Source organism: Lipotes vexillifer, unplaced genomic scaffold (assembly GCF_000442215.2).
Source record: "Lipotes vexillifer unplaced genomic scaffold, Lipotes_vexillifer_v1.1 scaffold422, whole genome shotgun sequence".
Taxonomy (NCBI): Eukaryota; Metazoa; Chordata; class Mammalia; order Artiodactyla; family Lipotidae; genus Lipotes; species Lipotes vexillifer.
Genome location: NW_006779087.1, coordinates 3261967 through 3283629, shown reverse-complemented (window position 1 = coordinate 3283629; position 21663 = coordinate 3261967). Strand labels below are relative to the sequence as shown.

The 21663-nt window shown below is 51.8% G+C and overlaps 2 protein-coding genes across 2 annotated transcripts in view; both read left to right on the top strand.

The window, feature by feature from the left end:
- LOC103087070 (keratin, type II cytoskeletal 6C) overlaps positions 1 to 5971 on the top strand; it is a 35731-nt gene extending 29760 nt beyond the window's left edge. The window contains 7 exon segments of the mRNA XM_007472062.1: positions 109 to 208; positions 276 to 440; positions 3059 to 3185; positions 4747 to 4966; positions 5192 to 5223; positions 5743 to 5760; positions 5763 to 5971. Of these exon segments, the coding sequence (XP_007472124.1) occupies positions 109 to 208; positions 276 to 440; positions 3059 to 3185; positions 4747 to 4966; positions 5192 to 5223; positions 5743 to 5760; positions 5763 to 5971 (871 nt within the window).
- Positions 5972 to 14785: 8814 nt separating this feature from the next.
- The window catches only part of KRT84 (keratin 84), an 8368-nt gene continuing 1490 nt past the window's right edge, over positions 14786 to 21663 (top strand). The window contains 10 exon segments of the mRNA XM_007452360.1: positions 14786 to 14814; positions 15095 to 15644; positions 16892 to 17105; positions 17715 to 17766; positions 18171 to 18336; positions 19262 to 19426; positions 19555 to 19675; positions 19761 to 19768; positions 20054 to 20274; positions 20739 to 20770. Coding sequence (XP_007452422.1) covers positions 14786 to 14814; positions 15095 to 15644; positions 16892 to 17105; positions 17715 to 17766; positions 18171 to 18336; positions 19262 to 19426; positions 19555 to 19675; positions 19761 to 19768; positions 20054 to 20274; positions 20739 to 20770 — 1558 coding nt within the window.

The window sequence follows — 21663 nt, the reverse complement described above, 5'->3', positions numbered from 1 at the left end:
GCCTAAGTGAGGAAACGTGGGTCCCACACCCGCCACCTGCCACCACCTTGCCTGGTGGCCCAGCTGGCAGAGGGGTGGCCCCAGGTTACGATTGTCACTTCTCTGGCCGCAGGATATGGACACAGCCTTCCTGATAAAGGCTGACCTGGAGACCAATGTGGAGGTTCTGGTCCAGGAGATTGACTTCCTGAAAAGCTTATATGAGGAGGTACCTGCAGCCATGCTGCCCACAGGTGGTCAGCCAGGGGCCAATCTCCCAGGGTCCCCACACCCAGGAGATCAGCCTGCTGCAGTCTCAGGTCTCAGAGACCTCCATCATTGTGAAGATGGACAAAAGCCAGGAGCTGCAGGCGGACGGCATCGTTTCCCAGATGGAGGCCCAGTACGACAAAATCGCCAGCAGCAGCAAAGCCCAAGCAGAGGCCTGGTACCAGAGCCGGGTGAGGCCCAGGCGGGGCCCGGGGGACCCCAGACCCACTATCCCCCAGGAAGCGGGTGAGGAGAGACTGAGGGCCATGCCACACCCAGGCCGTGGTGTGGCAAGGAATGCTAAATGGCAAGGAATGCTAATTGGCAATGATGACAAAGAGGACTCTGAGCTTCTGGGCGTGGGAGGAGGCTAATGGCATGGGGTGGTTACTAATAGTGGAGCAGAAACCGTGATTCAGGTGGCCCCAGACTTAGGTAATTAGGGCCTTGCTGGGAGGGCAGTTGGTGTCCCTGAGGGCAATTTGATTTAACAAATATTATCATCTCAGTCTTGCCCACCCTATCTGTGAAAGGCACCATTATTATTCACTCACTCATTCATTCATTCATTTATTGAGCATCCATCGTTTGCCAAGCACCTTTCTAGGTGCTGGAGGTCCAGCAGGGAACAGCACAAACAATCCCTGCCTTCGCGTCCCTTTCATTCCAGAGGCACGGGGCAGGGGCGGGACAGGCAAGACAAATAAGTACAGTGGATGTATGTTAGATGGACACGAGCTACGGAGAAAATAAATCAGGATGAAGTGTAGGGAGTGTGGTGTGAATATGGTTTTCAACAGGGTTGCCAGGGAAGGAGGGCCTTACTGGGGTGTGTGGAACCATGAGGATACTAAGAGTCACACCATCCCCATCCTCAAGGAAATTACAGTCCACGGGAGAGAAACGTGTAACCAGCCAAACTGAAATACGAGGTAGCATGAAGTGACCGCTAAGGTCAAGCTGCAGGCTAAGGGAATAGGATGATGATGGAAGTAACAAATTGTGTCTGGAAAGGCAGAGGCACTGGGATGTGGTCTGGATCTCGAAGGCCAAGTATGATTTCCATAAGCATGGGGGAAAGGACGTCTGGCTGAGGGGCCACCAGAGCCAGGCCGGAGAAGCATGAAAGGAAGCACCATGAAAGAAATGCAGCTGGAGACACAGGGCCAGATCGCAGCAGATCTGCAGAGCTGCACTGAGGCCTTTGGACTTTTTTCTGAAGGCAATGGGTACCAATCTCCAGGGAGTGTCCCAAGCAATGCTCTACCCTTTTTCTGGAGATCCATGGTGATCAAGGTATCAAACCCTGGCCTGGCGTCAGCTCCCTGTGACTCAGTCTGTGGCTCACCCACAGCCAGGTTTTGCTCCAGCTGGCCCCTCCTCCAGTTGCTCTCCTGGGCCATTCATCAGTCAGGTGGGCTCAGGAAAAATAACCTCAGTTTCCCATCCTCCTAAGTCAGAACCAGGAAGATAACTCTATTATTTAAAAATTGTATTTAGCTGTGAAGATCAGAAATCAAATTGAAACCAATTTGATTTTTACTTTTTTCTCAAATAATTTGAAAGTAAAGAAATGGACTGACCACAGATGACTCTGGGATTCTATGTTACCATCAGGAACACAGGCTCCTTCTAGCTTTCTATTCTGTCATTCCTAGCATAGTGCTTTAATCCTCATGGTTGCCCCATGTCCCAAGATGGCTGCGATACCACCAATCTCACGTGTTCATTGCAAGCAGGCAGAAGAAGAGAGGGGAAAAGAACATGACAACTGAATCATCTCTGACTTTAAACAGCTTTCCTAGAAGCCCTACCCAGCAATGGCCATGCACCTCGTTGATGAGAAAGCTGAGAAATATTCTATTATCTGGGCTTCTGTTTGAAGAAGAGAAGAATGGGTATTGATTGGACAACTACAGGCGTTTTCACAATAACCAAAGAGAGTGACTTGTGCTTATCTTGTTTTGCATTTTCTATGCAAAATGCTCCCATCCATTATATGCAGAAAATATAAAGTAGGCTAATTTTTTAATATATTAATGTAATCTATAACACACTATTCAGAAATTAGATTCAATGTGCAAAAGATTTTTTTTTAAAGTGTTAAGCCAAGATAGGAAATAATATTGCATTTTGTTTTCAATTGTTTCTTTTGTTTGTTTGTTTTTTGCGGTACACAGGCCTCTCACTGTTGTGGCCTCTCCCGTTACGGAGCACAGGCTCCAGACGCGCAGGCTCAGCGGCCATGGCTCACGGGCCCAGCCGCTCCGCGGCATGTGGGATCTTCCCGGACCGGGGCGCGAACCCGCGTCCCCTGCATCGGCAGGTGGACTCCCAACCACTGCGCCACCAGGGAAGCCCTTCAATTGTTTTGAATGAGAATATACAAACATATTCACCCTGGTGGGGGCAGACGTGCTGTATCCTCAGTCCTTGGTCTGTTAGGTACCCCAGGCTGAGCACAGAATCTCTTTCCAAGGTCCAGAGCAGGGATGGAGAAAAAAGGAGGGAAATCCCAGGTCAGAGATAAAAGGACAAGACACAGAATCACTAAACAGAGAGGAGGGGAGTTTGGAGCTTAGAGGAGAATTTAATAAGCCTAAAGATTCAGGGCTGGAATATGAGAAAGGAATAAGGAGTAGCCCAGAAAAGGACCAGAAATGGATAGGGGATGGGGAACAGAACAAGTATACGAATCCAAAAGCACCTGACCCAGGAAGTCAGGAGAGGAGACACGGGGGACAGTGGGAAAGGGGGCTGGAAGGGACCACAGTGTGGGTGCCCAGGTTCTGACCTCCCTATCTGGTAGTATGAGGAGCTGCGGCTGACAGCCGGGACCCACTGTGACAACCTCCACAACTGCAAGAACGAGATTCTGGAAATAAACAAGCTGATCCAGTGGTTGCAGCAAGACATTGAGAATGTCAAAGCCCAGATGAGGCCATCACAGGGTAACCCGCCATCTGGTCTTGGTCACGATGGGTGGGTCCATCCTCCCTGGGGGCCCAGTTGAGGAGGGAGTAAACTTGCGCTGTTTCCCACGAGAGGGAGCGAGCCCTTTCTACAGAAGAGCTGACCCACAGCAGGATGAGCAGGCTCAGGAAACAGTGAGGCCCCCAACAGAGGCTAGGCAACCTACTTTCATCAAGATGGAAGAGCAAGGATGCTTCACTAGATGGGAGTATAGAAAAGATGTTCTCCAAGGCCCCTTCCAACCAAAGACTCTAATTCTATGATCCTGAAATTCAAGGTGACCCCGCAGAGTTCATAAACTCAGACTCACTCTCTTCTCCTAGGCTAGTGAAGACCAGGCAGACACTTAAAATCTATTAGTCACAAAGAAATTGCTGGCTTATCTAGAGGAAATTCACAGATCTCCTTGAGGTGTTATAGACAGGAGAACTGGTCCCCATCCCCCAGAGGAACCAGATGTCACAATCCTAGGATGAAACCCACAGCAGATTTGAATATGGCACATAACCATGACTGTAGGAAAAACTCACTCTTCCTCCTGTGTCCCTCCTTTACCCTCCCACTATCACATTCACAACACTTACTGATACCAAATATGGGGGAAGGGTGTTTCCATACTAACCAGTTCTGCAACACCAGCTGGGTGTTCTACAACTCAACGCACTTCTGACACTACCTACCTGGAGACATCATCAGATCCCACAGGTTAGGGACTGCCCCCCAAGTCCCACAAGGCTGCCCCCAGTTCAGATGCTAATCGCAAGTCCAGGTTGTGTTTCTGACCAATCGGCTATATATTGGAGGTCTCCATGACCCCCCTCCTCGGATTCGATTAATTTGCTGGAGTCACTCACAGAACTCAGGAAAATAGATTCCTTTACATCTACTGCTTTATTATAAAAGCATATGATAAGGGATACGGATGAACACCCAGGTGGAAGAGATGGATAAGGAAAGGTATGTGGGAGGGGTGTGGAGCTTCCATGCCCTCTCCAGGCGTGCCATTCTCTCCACACCTCCACCTGGTCACCAACCTGGAAGCTCTCTGAATCCTCTATTGTTGGGATTTTATGGAGCTTCCTCTCATAGGCATGATCAATTAGTACCTCCGTTCCCAGCCTCTCTCCCCTCTCGGGAGATCTGCGGGGTGGGCTGAAAATTCCCAGCTTCTAATCATGGCTTGGTCTTTCTGGTGACAAGTCCCCATCCAGGAGCCTACCTAGAGTCACCTTAATTAAACAAAAGACATTGCCAATAACCAGGAAATTGCCAATACCGGGAAGTTCTAAGGGCCTCTGTGTCAGAAACCAGGGTCAAAGACCAAATGTTAGAGCGAAGGATGATCTTAGTGTGCTTATCACTTAGGAAATTACAAGGTTTGGGGGCGTTCTGTCCAGAAACTGGGGGAAGAGACCAATATATATTGGTTCTAATTGCCTCACAACGACCATGTTCTCTGTTCTAAGAGTCAGCCCAGGGCTCCAGGGTGCCCCATAATGCCTTTCTGTGCCCTCTCCTCCCAGTGCTGCAAATTGGAGGGTGCCATAGCCGAGGCAGAGCAGCAGGGGGAGGCGGCCCTCAACGACGCCAAGTGCAAGTTGGCCGGGCTGGAGGAGGCCCTGCAGAAGGCCAAGCGGGACATGGCCTGCCTGCTCAAGGAGTTCCAGGAGGTGATGAGCTCCAAGCTGGGCCTGGACATCGAGATCGCCACCTACAGGCGCCTGCTGGAGGGCGAGGAGCACGGGTCAGTCAAGGATGGGCACCAGGTGTGCCTATTCTCCTGCCCTCTGGTTGCTGCTGCTGCCATTGCCCATCTCACAGTCGTGGAAAATCTAAAACAGCAGGCAGACCACAGGCCCTCCTCGTTGACAGGGTCCACAGAGCAGGCAGAAGCGGTGGGGTGCCGCGTGCTTCTTGGCCTCATTCTCTGATGCGGTTCCCTTGTGTCTCCTTTGCCTCCCACGCCCAGCCTGCATGAAGGTGTTGGGCCCGTGAATATCTGTGAGTGGATGAGCCCTCCCCAGCGGTTCTGGGGTCTTGGGAGCTGATCGACCCATAATAGACCGCACTGGCCCCTGCCCAAACCTCAGCGTTCTTCCCCCACCCCGAAGGAAGAGTTCTGTTTGCCTGGAGCTCCTGGAAGATGGAGAGGCTCTCCCTCAGAGCTACCCAAGTCTATGGGAGTGAGAATCAGGGGCAGACATTCAGCGTGGTCCCAGTGCTTCAGGGCCCAGAAGCTGCAAGGAACCATATAGACAAGGGGATGCTTTTCTGGAGAAAGAGGATTTGAAGCAGGCTCAGACAAATAGAAACAGAGAGGGTGAAGCAGAAGATAGGGCCCTGGGGCAAGAGGAGAGACACGTGGGGAACAGCTACGCACTTTATGTGGCCAGAGTGAGAGACATGGAATTTGGTAGCTGGGATGGGAATGTCCTTAGAAGTGAGCTGCAGCAGGTGGGGGCCTGGCCTGGCCAAGATGTTTCAGGGCAGGGCCCTGAGTATCCCTTCCTGTTCCCGCAGCTGTGAGCAGCTCCAAAGGCACATCCTCTACGAGCCAAGTGTGGTCAGCACACCCATGTACTGTCCAGGGGACACCAGTGTCCTCAAGAGGAGCGGGGGCCACAGCATCATGGGTACCAGTGAAATCTACATCCCCTGTGAGCCCCAGGGGCTACTGGGCTGTGGAAGCAGGCAGAACTTCAGCATGAAGCTAGGGGCTGGAGGTGGCTCCTCCTGCCACAAGTGTTAGTACAGCCCCAGAGGCTAGAAGCCCAGGGGACAGGGCACCAGCCCCCAGCCTGGACAGCCCCCAGCCTGTTGTCCCCCTGCCACCAGGGTTGAAGACAAGGCTGTTCCAAAATCCCACCTTCCTATACTGATCGAAGTTTTCCCTTGGGTTTTCTCAGTGAGCTGCCCCTCAGGTATCTTCAAGAGTCACCTTTCACTTAGCTGTGTGCAGACCCTGTGCTAGGTCCTGGGGTGGGGGTGGGATGCAAAGAACGAAAATGCATCCGCCGTATATCTGGACCACTGACAGTCAGGCTCTAGTGCGGCCAAGAGAATGGCAATGGCCCCCAAATACTTCTCTTCCCCATGAGAAGGCCAAATGGGCACATCACAGTTCTGCTTTGTGGATCATCGCATGGAACTTTCCCCACAAAGCCAGCCTCCCCTGACCCCCGGACATTCCCCTCCTCTCTTACCTCGGTCTGGTCTGTCATGCGCCTAAAAAGTGAACTCCGCTGCGGAGCACAGGCTCCGGACGCGCAGGCTCAGCGGCCATGGCTCACGGGCCCAGCCGCTCCACGGCATGTGGGATCTTCCCGGACCGGGGCACGAACCCGTGTCCCCTGCATCGGCAGGCGGACTCTCAACCACTGCGCCACCAGGGAAGCCCAAAAGTGAACTCCTTTTAACACCCACCTAATACACGCACTATTACAAATATCGAAATACCCCCAAACCCTATTCCAAATTCCCAAGCCAAGTGCCAGGATTTCAGCTTCGCTCGCGACCTGTCCATGTTCCTCTCAGTTAGCACACAGAATCAAGAGGTGGTCTCTGGGCAGTAGATTTACCTGCTCAGGTGTGTTGAACTGGCACTATAAAAATACATTTTTTCCTGAGCTCACAGTGGCAGCTGACTGCTAAGAAATGCCTATAGCACAAAGGCAAGGGGACATGGAGTATTTACTGAACAAAGGGACAATGGATTCAGCCCCACCCCTACCCTCTGCACGTAGCCAACCCTGCCCTGCTCCCTCTCCCTTGAGTTCCTCTTGCTTTGGGTCTGATATGAATGTGCTTTCCTGGCTGCAGTGATGCGGGACTGCCTCAGCACACTTGGAGGCCCCGACTCAGGGGCTGCGAGGGGAGAGGAGGTGCTGAGCTGACCCCACCAGAGCACAACCCCTACCCCCAAATTGTGCTGCATCTTCAGAAGCCCTGCCCACCCAGGGATCCACATCTCTGCCATGAGCCTCTGGGCTCATCTATTGCCAATCAACTGACTGTTCCCAGGCTACAGGAATCAGGATTATTGGCCCTGCTCTGTGGAGGGCAATGAGGCTGAAGGGGAACTGATGGGCAGCTTTGGGGAACTGGGGGCTGGTGCGGTGTGTGGGGTTGGGAGTGGAAAGAGAGGTTATTATACAAAAGGGAAAACTACATATGAATGATTGGCAAGTGGCCTGTGGAGTGAGTGTGGAGCCATACACATTCCACTTAAAACCTGCACATTACACCCCAATAGTTTGCAAGTCACCTGCCACCTTAAAAACCACAGCCCTATTCCCCACAGGCCTCCTCACCACATGGTCCCCTGCATATGTCCTAGAGAAAGTCTGTCATGTCTGTACTCGGCAGCCTCAAAGCCTGGGCTCTGCCTCCCCAGCCAGGTCCCCAGGCAGGGCAGGTGCAGGCCTGGGGAAAGCAGGAAAGATGGTCAGCAGACTGGCTAGGGCGTGGCAGCAGATGGGCTAGGGCGGGGCGCCCCCTAGCCTCCTCTCCCTCTTGGGATCCCCAAGACCTGGAAATGAGACTTGGTGACAGCGGTTCCACCCTCTGCCTGGCCCTGATACCCTCACTGTTGCCTCACTGATCCCCTGTAACAATCCCCCCACTACAGATGCCCCCTTGTGGCTCCCCTCTCCTGAGCGCTGGGGTGCATCTCCTCTTCCCCCACAGGCCCGCATAGGGCATCTCTTCTGTGCCAAGACCTGCATTAGAAGCTGGTGATACAGAGGTGACTACAACACGCTCGGAACCCTAGAGTGACTCTCAGCCTCACAGAGGAGTCATAAGCAGTGACAGCCAGAGAGAATGGAAATGACAAGGAAAAGCAACTTGTGATTATGCCAGGCAAGGAGATCAGAGGGAAGCTCACAGAGAAGATTACAAGGACAGGGTCTGAACGGACAAGGGTTACTGACTTATGGGCAGCATATTAAAAAGAACCCACCCACTTGCTTTTTCATTCACTCAATATAATATTTATCAAGCACCTGTTATGGGTCAGACCACCCAGGGGCTGGTGTCTCTGTGATGAACAAGGCAGCCCCAGTCAGGGCTGACCTACCAGTAGGGACAGTAGACACAGTTCCTAGAGCCCATGGTAGGGACCATAAACTGGTGCAGCCACTTTGGAAAACAGTCCGGCAGTTCTTCAAAATGTTAAACATAGAGTTACCATGTGACCCAGCAATTCCACACCTAGGTAGATACCCAAGAGAAATGAAAACGTGTCCACACGAAAACTCGTACGTGAATGTTCATAGCATCACTATTCACAAGAGCCAAGAGGTGGAAACAACCGAAATGTCCATCAGTGGATGAATGGATAATCAAAATTTGGTCTCTCCATACAATGAAATACTATTTGGCCATAAAAAGGAGTAAAGTATAAATACATGCTCCAACATGGATGAACCTTGAAAACATGAGGGAGATAAAAGAAGCCAGACACAGAGACCACATATTCTATGATTCCATTCATATGAAATTCCAGATTCGGGGAATCTATAGAGACAGAAAGCAGATCCGTGGTTGCCTAGTGGGCTGGAGGGAAGAGAAGATGGAGTGGGGGGGGGGGGGGGGGGCACAGCCAAAGGTTTCTTTTGAGGCGATGAGAACATTCTAAAAGGGACTGGGGTGACGGTTGCACTTATCTGGGAATATACTAAAACCACTGAATTGTACACTTTCAATGAGCAAAGTATATGATATGTGAATTATATCTTAATAAAGCTAGTTTTTTAAAATGGGGCCCTGGCCCCAATCCATGCCCCTGGGGCTTACAGCCTACCTGAGTGTACAGACCTGGAACAGGAAATTACAGATGTCAGGCTTGTTGTGAAGGAGGACATAACTGAGGGTCCTACCCTGGTCACAGGCCTCGGGAAGATCCCCCGAGGAGGGGGCAGGCAAGCTGGATCCCAAAGGCCAGCAGGACTGAGGGGAAGCAAGGAAGCCCAGCGGGGGCTCCAGGCTGAGGGATCAGCAGCCGTGAACCAGAGTGTGCAGCGTCAGACGGGTGAGGGCCGGTGACTTTAGGGATGCACATCCACACCCAGGGAAGGAGGGGGTGGGACAAGGGGGGCCTCATGGCCTCCATTCCCACTTGAAGCCCTGTCACTCCGGACCTGTCCCTAGAGCCAGCTAAGCTCCTTGCTGATTAAGCACTCAAAGCTCTGAAAACTACAGGAATGCAGTCAGCAGAAACAGAGATGATGACAGGCCACCCACCTCTGTCCCAAAGATGACTACCCAAGGCCCAGGAGGCACCCCAGTGGAGTAAAGTAGGAGAAGGAGAGAAGATCCCCCCACCCTCACAATGAGGTGGGCTTGAGCCTGGCGACCATCCCTTTGGGAATTCCCATCCCAGAGTGGCCCAGGCCCCAGGGGAGGGGAGACTTGTCTGGAACCATCCACTAGGCAGACTCATCCCAGTAGTGGGGGCACCCCAGCTCAGTCCTGGACGTGAGCTACAGGCCCCGGCGCGCCCTTCTAGAGCCTCCACCAGGGCATCCCCCTCAGTGCTGTGCAGCCGTGCCCCCATTCTCCCCCTCTCTCCAGGGAGGAGGTGACTCTAGGCAGGCAGGACAAAAGTGCCTCCCGGTGGTTCCCTGGGCGGTTCACCTCCATTACCTGGGCAGACATCTGAGTTTCTCCCAGGACCCACCCTGCACCTATAGGGAGGATCAGGCCCCGCCCTGCCCTTGGAAGGAAGGGAGAGCCGACTGCTGGAAGCCAGAGCCTCCCTGCATTCCACTCGGCCTCGGGAATCCAAATCCCAGCCCTTCCCAGAGCGCCCCCATGAGGACAGGTGGGGAACAGCCCAAAGAGGCCTGGGGCGGGTGGGAGGACCCTGAATGAAGCCCCTTGTTTTTGTGTCCGTCTCCCCCGAATGTCTCCCATTTCTTGTCCGTCTTCTCCCTAGGAGAGCCTTCCTCGCCCCACTGTGCCCTCCCTCAGATGCCCTCTGCCCTTCCCCTGGGTCCCCCAGGATCCCTTCCTCATCCGAGTCCCATCAGCGGCCCCAGGTGGACCCACTACCGCCTCTCTCCCCTTGGGGCTCGGATTGGGGGAAATGGCTGCAGAAATGGAACTGTGGGCAGAGGAGGGGAACTTAGGATCACTGAGTGTGGTAAAAGGAAGAGGGCTGCACCCAGCAGGCATCCCAGCACCTAATCTTGATGCCGGGCTCCCATCAACACCCAATAAAGGCTTGTTGAAGCAAACTGACCTGCACGCCTGCGAGCAGGTCACCTGTCACATTTCACCCTGACAGGTGATAACTGTGTGGGCAAGTGAAGAATTTGGGCTAAACCTGAAAAAAGTCATTCTGCCTGCAAGGGTGGGGATGGGCTCAAGCAAGACGGGTGCTTTGACTCTCCTGGGAGGTGCTTAGATTCTATCCAAGCATCAGTAGTCTGACAGGGCAGAGAGCTCTCTCCTCATCGCCCCCCTCCTTCTTCTGGGGGTCCCCTGAGCTTCCCTTCCCACCAGGGCAGGTCTCAGCCTGAACACCTCCCAGTGAGTGCCTCTCTCCTGCGCAAACTTGTCCCTATAGGCAAAACGGAAACATCTGAAGAAGGTAGCTTTAGCAAAGCCTTCTCACCATCTGGATTTCCCTGCCACCCTCCTCCCCTCCCACAGGCATGCGCGTGCACACACACAATCCACACACACACACACACACACACACACACACACACACACACACAGTGCAGCCACTGTGCGCCCAGGGTTCACAGGCTCTGCTCAGCCAACCAGGATGGCCCCCTTCCCCTCCCATCCCCTCCTCCCCACCTAGCCCTCATCAGCAGCTCCCCCTCCGCCCCAGGCAGTTAGCATCAAGATGAGCCAGCAATCTGTCTACACTAGCTCAGCCAGCAGATCTCAGGATTACATCCAGACCAACTCTCAACAGGAAAGAGAAACTGTCAGAGCAGCAAAAGCCCCAGCCCAGAGTTTCCAGGACAACTCCCCTCTCCCCACCTGCCACCCTTTAAGAAATGGCTGAGGATTGTGTTTTGCATTGTCTGATGAAATAATGCCTCACAAGTATAAACTGCTGATGGTGACAGCCCATCTCAGAAAAGGGGTTATGCGTGACTGGTCTCAATTACCGCCACCCCGCCTGCGCTGTTAAGGTTGAAGGAAGCTGAACCACAGGACAGCCCCGGGAATGGCTGGTGGGGTAATGATGCCACAGCCACTGGAGCAGGAAGCAGGTGGGGTGCTGGATGGGAACAGAAATGACGGCTTACCAGTGAAAGGAGGATTGTGCAAAAGAGAGGGGAAGGGGGCAGAGAGAAAAAGAGGGGGGAAAGGAATGGATGACAATAACCACACCAGGCTCCACACAGCATACACCCCAAACATTTTCACATGTAACCCGCACATACTGTGCAGTAGGTATAATTCCATTTTACAGATGAAGAACCTGAGGCTTAGAGAGGTTAAACAATTTCCCCAGGTCATTTGTATACCATGGAGGGCGAATGTTGCACAGTGATAATGAAAGGCAAGCAGACTTTTAGTTGGGTGTATTGTTGTTTTTAAGTTCTCTACAGACAAGCACCCCTGACTGCCTGCATCCAGGGTGTGCCACTACCGTGCCCTTCCCATGCCACTGCCCAAGGTCACACTGCTGACTGATGGCAAAATTGGGATTGAACCCAGTTCCATTTGACTCCAAGGGCTGCGTCACTCTTCCGTTCCCGGCCTGGCACACTCACTGGTGTCCTCTATACCATCCCTCCTGCTCCCGTCCCCTTTTCTCCTCCACAGGAGTCCCCCATCCCCTTCCCAGTCACCTGGATCCCCTTACCTGGCCTCAGCGGAGGGGGATGCTGTTTCCTCCAAGCAGCCAGGCTCACACCCCAAGAGGCTGGAGCTGGAGGGCAAACTGGGTTGACGCTCTCTGAGCTCTTGGATTTCTGCACCATCCTCCTCAGGGTCATTCCTGTCCATTTTGGAGACTAGAGTCTCCTCTTCCTGAAATGCAAAGCCATATGCCCAAATTCCTCTTCTTTCACCCCCTGTCCTTTCTCCCTTTTTCCTCCTGCTTTTAATCTTTGCGGTGTCTTCATTCATTCAACAAAACCACATAGCATGCCTCCCACATGTCCCCGCTATCCTAAGCAGGAGACACAGAGGAGGAAAGAAACACACAACAGTGCCTGCCTCCTGGAGCTTATATTCCAGCCTGGGAAGACAGGTGATAAACAGGCAAATCCATGCAGGAAAGGACCTCAGACTGTACGCACTTCTAAGGAGAAGCGGAAGCAGGGAGGGGGAATAGAGAGTACACAGGGGAGGGGGCGACCCATGAGCAAAGAACTGGGAGAGTTGAGGGACCCGGCCACGTAGCCATTTGCAGGAAAAGAGTTCCCAGCAGGAAAAAAAAAAAAAAAAAAAAAACAGCAAATGGGAAGGCCCCTGAGTAGGAGTTTTCCTGCCTGTCTGATGGACACACAGTAGGCCAGAGTGGCTGAAGCAGGGTGAGCAGTAGGACGGATAGAGGGAAGTGAGGTCAGTGAAAGAGGAGAGCAGACTCTGCAGAGTCCTGTATGGCATTTACTCTGAGCGGGATGGGAAACCACCAGAGGCATATGAGCTTAGAAATGGCATGATCTGACATGTTTTTAAAGGACCATTCTGACTATGGTGTTAAGGAAAGTCAGAGGGGGCAAAGGAGGAAGCCGGGTGACTAGCTGGAAGGAGACTTCAATAGACCCTGTGAGGAGTGATGGGCTTGGACCAATATGGTAGCAGTGGGGTGATGAGAAGCAGTAGGAGTCCAGGTATATTTTGAAGGTAGGACTTGCCAATGGATTGAATGTGCGATATGGAAAAAGCTGAGGAATAAAGGATGACTCCCAGATTTTTGGCCTGAGCCACTGCAGGGATAGTGAGCCCGGCAAGTGGAACATATTTCATAGGAACAATCAATCGGGAGAACAGCTTTGGACAGATGAAGGTTGAGATACCTAATCGGTATCCAAGTAGAGATGTTGATCAAAATATACATGTGGGGGTTTCCCCGGTGGCGCAGTGGTTGAGAGTCCGCCTGCCGACGCAGGGGACACGGGTTCGAGCCCCGGTCCGGGAAGATCCCACGTGCCGCGGAGCGTCTGGGCCCGTGAGCCATGGCCGCCGCGCCTGCGTGTCCGGAGCCTGTGCTCCGCAACGGGAGAGGCCACAACAGTGAGAGGCTCCTGCTAAGTTAAATGAGAGCTGAGAACGGACCAGTGATTTTAGCAACCTGGAGGTCACTTGCAATCTTCACAAGAAGTATTGTGTTATTATTATTTTTCTGCTTCTCCCTTTAGACACACACCTGACAGCTGGGTCTGTATAAAACAGTAGTAAACAGTTTTACTGAGGAGAACTTCCCCAACTTGACAAAAAATATACATATCTATGAAAAAACCACAGCTAACCTTGTACTTAATGGTAGGAAACTTGAAGATTCCCCACCAAAACTCAGGAATAAGGCAAAGATGCCCCTCTCACCACTGCTTTTCAACGTCAAGGTGGAAGTCCTAGCTAATGCAGTAAAACAAGAAAAAGAAATCAAAGGTACAGAGATTGGGAAGGAAGAAAATAGTGAAGACCTGAGATGGATAGCTCCAGAGAAAAGCACATATCCGCTTCCAAGTAGAATCCCAAGTGAGCATCCAGTCAAGCACAAGTTCCCCCAGGCATAGACAAGTAGGACAAATCATGTCACTCTCTAGAATAGAAAAGGCAAACATCTGTCTCTGGGTCCTGAAATACCTGCAACATTGATTAACAATGATAATGATATCCAGTGACTTAGAACTTTTCATTTCCTACCCAGATGCTTATGGCTCGGTGTCTCTCCCTCCTAACCAAAGATTCATCGATAATGCAAGGAACCTGCGTAGGCAGGACTATAGATCAGCCCTAATGTGTATTTTGGGGGCTCAAAATCATGTGGTTAACTTTCCACACAGATACATGGCCAAATCATACATAATTTTGGCCTCAAACTATGCCACAGAAGTATTGGTTGGTAGGAGTCCTCAAGATTAATCTCGCCCCACCACCAGGAGGATAGAGACCATCTTTTTATCTCTGTACCCTCGGCACCAAGCACATTACCTGAGAGAGAGTAACTGGTAATTGTCAAATGAATAAATGAATGTATGAATGAATGGATCTCCTTTGAGGGTCTCAAATCAGACATGTATCTACACTATCCCAAATGAGCTTTAGTGATGATTCAATTTTTATGTAAACAGTCAAATCAGATCATAGAGGTTAGATAAAACACTGCAAAATGTTTTTGGACTGTTTAATCCATCTACAGGGATGCAACAAACTGTATTCTCACCATATCATTTCTTACTTAGAGCTATGAAGACCCTGCCTGTCTTCTGCACACCCCCATCTATTAAGGGGGTTATCTGTATAGCTGCATCCCTTGCAGCCTCTTGCTGGAGCAGTTACCATCCTAACTTGCTGGTGGTTAGCCACACTTGCTGTGGAAAGTCTATTGGATTTATGACCAAAGCAAATTAAGGTCCCCATAATGGCAATAGTGGTGGACTTGTGGAAAAAGTAGGACCATAATGTTTACGTGTTTATATGTTTTTAATGTTTATAGGTTTGATGTTATGGCCCTGATTCTGAGGAAAATAGGTGTGTCTGAGATTAGCTCATTGTGAAGGAGGTTACAGGCTGGAAGACTTTCTGCTAACTACCCAAGCTCATAAATGCTTCCAAATGGCTTTTTCCATTTTTATGGGGCCAATCCTCAGATCCCCACACACGTAAAAGTGCTTAGAGGGATCCACTGGCCTCAGAGGGCCTCCCAGCTCCAGCTCACCCTGCTGTGCAGTCGCTGCTTGCCTCTCACCCAGGACACCGTCACGTCTTGCCGCTCCTACACAGTCAGCTCTGGTCGCTGTGTGGGCAGCTTCAGCTCTTGCTCAGCAATGACCCCCCAGAACCTGAACCACTTCCAGGCCAGCTCTGTCTCCTGCAGGAGTGGGCCCCGCTTCCAGGGTCTTAGCAGCTTTGGCAGTCGGAGTGTCATCAGGTTTGGATCACGCTCACCCCGGATAGTAGCTGTGTGCCCTCGGCCCATCCGCTATGGAGTTGGCTTTGGTTCTGGCGGTGGGATGGCCTTTGGCTTTGGTGATGGGAGTGGTGCTGGTCTGGGGTTTGGAGCCAGCAGTGGCCTCGGCTATGGCTTCGGCGGCCCTGGCTTTGGCTACCGAGTTGGAGGAGCTGGCGTGCCAGCAGCCCCATCCATCACAGCAGTGACTGTTAACCAGAGCCTGCTGACCCCCCTCAGCCTGGAGATTGACCCTGATGCCCAGAGGGTGAAGGATGAGAAGGAGCAAATCGAGACCCTCAACAACAAATTTGCCTCCTTCATCGACAAGGTACTTGTGACAGCTCAACCTCTGGGTCTGGGATGATGAGAGCTAAATGCACTGAGATGTTCTTTCCCTTAAGAAGAACTGGTCCAGACCTAGGGCATCGACCTTGACCACAGGTCCTTCAGGCACCAGCCAAAGGCATGGCGGTATGATTTCTGGGTCACTCTGCTGCAGAGCAAGGACGAGCCCGAGGAAGCACTGCATGGAGGGATGGATTAAGACAGTGCTGGTGTCTTCTGGGGGAAGGAGGAACATCCAGCCAAATCTGAAGGCATCTGAACAAACTAAGACCTACCACCTGGTCACTTAGAAATATCTCCCAAACAGGCTAGAAACACTAACACCTCCACCAGGTGTTGGCTGGTACAGGTTTAAGGGATTTTATCCTTTGAGATCCTCATGCTCTCTTTGAAGTTTTCACGGTTTCTGAGGCTGAGTGGCCACACCGGTTCAAGCTTAAAGAAATGGAGAATGGGGTTGAGTAATTTTTGTACAAAGCAAAGAATTCATGCCCCTCCCCCACCTGGGATATCCAGATTCAGCCGAGTCGCCTAGATTGAGGGAAACAGTAGGGAATGACCACTGGTGGTCGCTTGTCTTCAGGCTGATGAGAGGAACAGAGAGGTGGAACTGACACAGCCCCAAACCCCAGACGGTGTCTCCATGAAGTGGGGATGCTCTATTGTGTCTGAGATTGGAAACTCACCTCTGTGAGCTTCATTTCACTCCGAAATGAGGGGTTGGAGCAAATGGCCTCTATGCTCTATAAGTCTATAAGTCTCTATAAGTCTCAGCTGATGGAATTTCTGGGGTGATGGGTATGACTTATGACCTGAGAGTTCCCACCTCCTAATACCACATCCCAGCCCAATGTACTTTACTCTGTTCCTCATTCCCTGCTAGGGATGGCTGAAATCAGTTTTCAGATATAGGCAAACCCCAACTCAGGTAGAATCGATCTCCAACTTCCCAGAGAACGAGGCCTCGCCTTTCTCAGAGGGTTGAAAGGGAAATGGTTGAAGAGCTTTGGTTCCAAAGCGTCTGTTTGTAGCTAAGTCTGCTTGAGCATGAGGAGGGGTCGTAGACCTGCTCTGCCAGATTCTACTGAGTTAGAGGAGGAGCTAAAGTCAACAGAGGAAGGAACGATGTCACCACAAGTTTGAGTCACCTCCGGCCATCTGAGCAATGTTGACATATAGGTAACTATATCAAGCACTTCAATTGCCATGTCCTTGCCCCTGTGGATATAGGTGTGGTTCCTGGACCAGCAGAATAAGCTCCTAGAGACCAAGTGGAACTTCCTCCAAGAGCAGAAATGCGCCAGGAGCAACCTGGAGCCCCTCTTGGAGAACGACATCACCAACCTGCGGAGGCAGCTGGGCGTAGTGAACAGCGAACGGGCCCGGCCAGAGGCTGAGAGGAACAACATGCAGGATGTCCGAGGGTTTCAAGAAGAAGTGAGCGGCTGCTGGACTGCACTGACCTAGGATGGGCGCGGGCTGGTCCCCAAAGCAGCAACCAAGCTTGGATGAGAGCTGCTGGAAGGATCAGGGGTGAATGCTGGTTTCAATTCCCAGCCTGAAGACAGGGGTGGGGATGTGATATGTATGGGAGGAGGAGGCCCTCCATGGGTCCTGAGGAAAAAGGAGACTTGGAATTGGGCACGGTTGTCCCTAATCCTGCCAGTGAGCATGGGTGAGTTGACCCCAGAAAAAGAAACTCTCTGGTTTTGAGAACAGTGCCTAAGTCCAGCCACAAATAGGGTCCTACCTCCTCTAAGTGCAATGACCCTAAGGCTTTTCCAGCAGAGGAGCATAGCAAAGGTCCCGATTTTCAGACCCCACATCCAATTTGAGAAAGTAAAAGGGATTTGGAGAAACCAAGCGCCGTGGACTCATAAAAGGTCTTAAAGACGGGACAGAGTGGATGAAAGCATGCAGATGGCAACAGGGAGCCAGGCTCCTGGACGGAGCAGAGAGGTCACAAGAGGTGATAAGTGGGGAGCTGGGAGTAATCAGCTCTCAGTTCAGAGTGAGAACTCACCCTCTTCATCCTTATCACCCACGTATGAAGAGGAGGTGGGACTCCAGGCCAGCGCTGAGAATGAGTTTGTGGCTCTGAAAAGGTAAGGAGAGCAACAGGCCCAGGCAAACTTCTCCTCCAGACAGACGAATGTTCTCGCAGCTCCAGGACACTGCCCGGGCAGCCCTGTGAATACTCACACACAGTGGACCCCCTAAGGTCACAACAGCTTCCCTTCGAAGTTCTGATTTGGCCTCCAGTGACTCAGGATCGGGTCTTCATGAGAGCAGAGGTCTGAAGGGATGACATTTGAAGAGTCTTGGATTATCCAGACTCTTCTTGCCTCTAAATAAGCATCAGAAAATGTCCAGCATCCCCGGGGGTTTCATGCTGTATAAGGGAGAATAACAAGAGGCACTGAGCTGTATTTCCACCCAATGACTTTCCCACCTGTCCCACTTGGCCTGGCCCTGTGGGAACTGGCCTGGTCTTCCCACCCACCTCCAGAGCCTGCCAAGGTCGGCAGGTTAAACAGTGCACAAGTAATGAGCATCTTATCCTTCCCTCTTTGATACAGGATGTGGATACAGCTTTCTTAAATAAGTCTGATCTAGAGGCCCACGTGGATACCTTAACTCAGGATATCAACTTCCTGAAAACCCTATGCATGGTGGTAAGGGCTCATCCCCTCTGAGCTATCCAAGGAGCTCAATGCGTGGTCTGGACTCCCTGGGGGATTCACTGGACTAGTGTATTTTCTAACATTTGATATCATACATCTTTCCTCCCATCAAATCTATATCCTCTATATGTTGATGTATGTACAAGTGGAGAACGTAAGGGGAGCAGGCTTCCCAGTAGCCTGACTCAGGTCTATGAATCAACTCCTTGGATCTATGAGCCAACTTCTTGTTGACCAATCTAAAGACTGGGGTCTAGGAATGTCACTTCCTATCTACTGATGAGAAGACCCTGGAAAACTGATTTGCTAGGAGATGTGAGAAAAATTGTGTCACCTAATTAGTCAACTGAACTAGCGATCTTTTGCTTCTGTTTGGTCTGGAATGGACCCAATCAGAGCTAAACGGCTGGCTCTGAGTGGAAAGGCTGAAGAAAGCTCCCTCTGGGGCCCTCACTTTGCAGGCCAGTTCCCAGCCCTCCCCCAGCCCCAGCCCTGGTTCTGTTAAGGACTTGGGATATAGGAATTCCTAGACCACCATGTTCTAAAATATTGTCAGCTCTCAATGATCCAGACTGGCACAGCCACTGTGTGGATAAACCAAAGAAAGTTTAAGCTTTAGCAAGGTCTCACTCCTCTCCGCCAAGTCCTTAGGCCCCCATGGTTTTAATAGTCACCTAAGAAGTTAAGATGTTAAAGGAATGTCTCCTAGTATATAACAAGGGTTTAAAGTCAAACTGAAACGGTTCTGGGCCACCTCTTTTTCTTTGCTTTTGGTTTGGATGATCTGCCCCATTGCTTTGCTCTGAACAAACAAGCAATGCTCTCTCCCCAACTCCGCATCCTGGGGACCCTGTGGCAGAGCCCTGGCCACTGACGGGACTCTGAGCCCATCTGTCTCGCTGATCCTACAACACAGGAAATCCAGTTGCTGCAGTCACACATCTCTGAGACATCAGTCATCGTGAAGATAGACAACAGCCGGGACCTGAACTTTGATGGGATCATCGCCGATATCAAGGCCCAGTATGAAGAGATTGCCAGGCGCAGTCGGGCTGATGCAGAGGCCTGGTACCAGACCAAAGTGGGCAGGAGGGCGCTGGGGAAAAGGTGTAGGCAGCCCTGGGGTCAGACTCATGGATAACAAAGTGGGCTGTGATCTTGACCTAATCTTCAAGCCCTCGGAATACCCCTTTCTCCCCCACCCCCCAGTATGAGGAGAAGCGGGTGACAGCTGGCCAACACTGTGACAACCTGCATAACCTGCATAACACTCGGGATGAGACCAATGAGCTGACCCGCCAGACCGAGAAACAGAGGAATATAGGAATTAGTCCAGGAAGACTTCCTGGGGGAGGAAAATGTGGAACCAGGGGAAGAGTCTCCCATGTAGAAGGAAAGACCTGGGGCTGACTGAGAGGGGCAGGTGAGGCAGAAAGAATGGCTTTACTCTCTGGACCCCATTGGTCTTAGAGCAGCAGAAATCGGTAAGTGCAAAATCAGTGAGGATAGAAATGGAAGATAAGCAATGTTCTGCTCCCTGGTGACATCAAACTACAGGATGACAATCCCTGGGAAAGCAGCCTCCACGGGCTCCATCCCTGGCTGAGCACCAGGCTATGTGCCCACTCACAGGGGGCAGAGTTTCTAGTCTGACCTGAGGATCCCCTAGTCCCTCCCAAAGCCCACCTGAAAACTGCCCTCCCCCCAGCGCTGCAAGCTGGAGGCTGCTGTGGCCGAGGCAGAGCAGTGGGGAGAGGCAGCCCTCAGCGACGCCAAGTGCAAGCTGGCGGAGCTGGAGGCTGCCCTGCAGCAGGTCAAGCAGGACATGGCACGGCATCTGAAGGAGTACCAGGGGCTGATGAATGTCAAGCTGGCCCTGGACATAAAGATCGCCACCTATAAGCACCTGCTGGAGGGCGAGGAGAGCCGGTAAGTGTTCTCAGTGCAGCAGGTGGGAGTGGGGTCAGACTTCTGGCTTCTAGAAAGACCAAGTGGGGGAGGGAACTACGTGAAGAATTGCTGAAATGGGCACTCTCTAGGGGTAACTATTTTTTCTGCAAACCTTAGGCGGGTTGCCCTTCGCAGGGGTTTAGAAGATGGCTCTAGATCTGTGCCCCTCAGTGCAAGCCTGTAGACGGGCTGCACCAGAATCATAGGGAGTTCTGCTTGATTGGTTAGCTTGTTTTAAAATAAGAAAGAAAGAAAAGAAAAAGACATTCCCTCAAATATTTTGATTCAATAGTTTTGGGGCAGGGATTAGGAACGTGTCATTTTTCAAAGCTCCCTGATGCTTGTGCAGCCAAGGGCGAGAACCACTGGTCCACTGAGCCCTCTGATAGCACCTAGGTTCTCAGGGAATGACACCTTGTGAACTTGTTTCTTTCTCTCTCCAGGATCTATGAAGGTATTGGACCAGTAGACATATGTAAGAACCTTCAGCCTTTTCCTCTTCACACATTTCTCTCCTGGGGCCCTTCAAATTTCCTTTAAACTCAAGTCCACATTGGGGTCAGGAGCCCATGGCCAGACTGGCCATGACAGCCAGGGGAGCAGGGACCATCTGGTCCCTAAACTGAGAGCATCCCTTTAGCTGAGGTCTGAGACACCCCCAGAGCCTTCCTCTCTGGAGCTAAGCAATCACAAAGGTTTGCAGGGCCTGGTAGGTGGGAGAGGGTTCCAGAAGAGAGTCAGCCTTTTTGCTTTGGGTGGTCTTCCTTCAAGGGCAAAGACGAGAGGAGGAATGGAAAGGCCTCTGCCAGGGATTTCCCTCCCCTCCTGATGGCAGGGGATGGCAAGGCTAAACGCAAGTCCCCTTGCTGCTGCTGTGGCTGCAGCCGCCAAACAAAGCGCTCAGGGCCTGTGCTGGGCTCTGCAGGGTAGGGACACAAAGAAAGTGAGACCCAGCCCCTCCTCTCCAGAATTATAATCTTCTTGAGATGGGTCCTATCCACAGTCAACCTAATCCTCAAAACCCTGGGGGGAGGAATAGGCATGGGCATCCCCCTTTTACTCGATCAGAGAAAATACAGGACTTGCCAGAAATCACAAAGGTAGTCAGTGGCACGGCCAGAATTCAAACCCAGGTTTCTGATCCAAAAGCACAAATATACACAGCTGTGTATGCTAAACCGGGTGGGTCACAGATGGCAGGAAGGATTCTGGTGAGAGGAGAAGGAAGATAGGGAGGCCGTCCACCCTGGGGGCTGGTCTAAGCAAGGTTTAATCAGATTAGGGTCCCGGGTCATGGAGGTGAAGGTGAAGAGGTGCCCAGTGAAGACCAGAGGGCTAGAGAGCAGAGCCATCAGTGGGTCAGCAGGA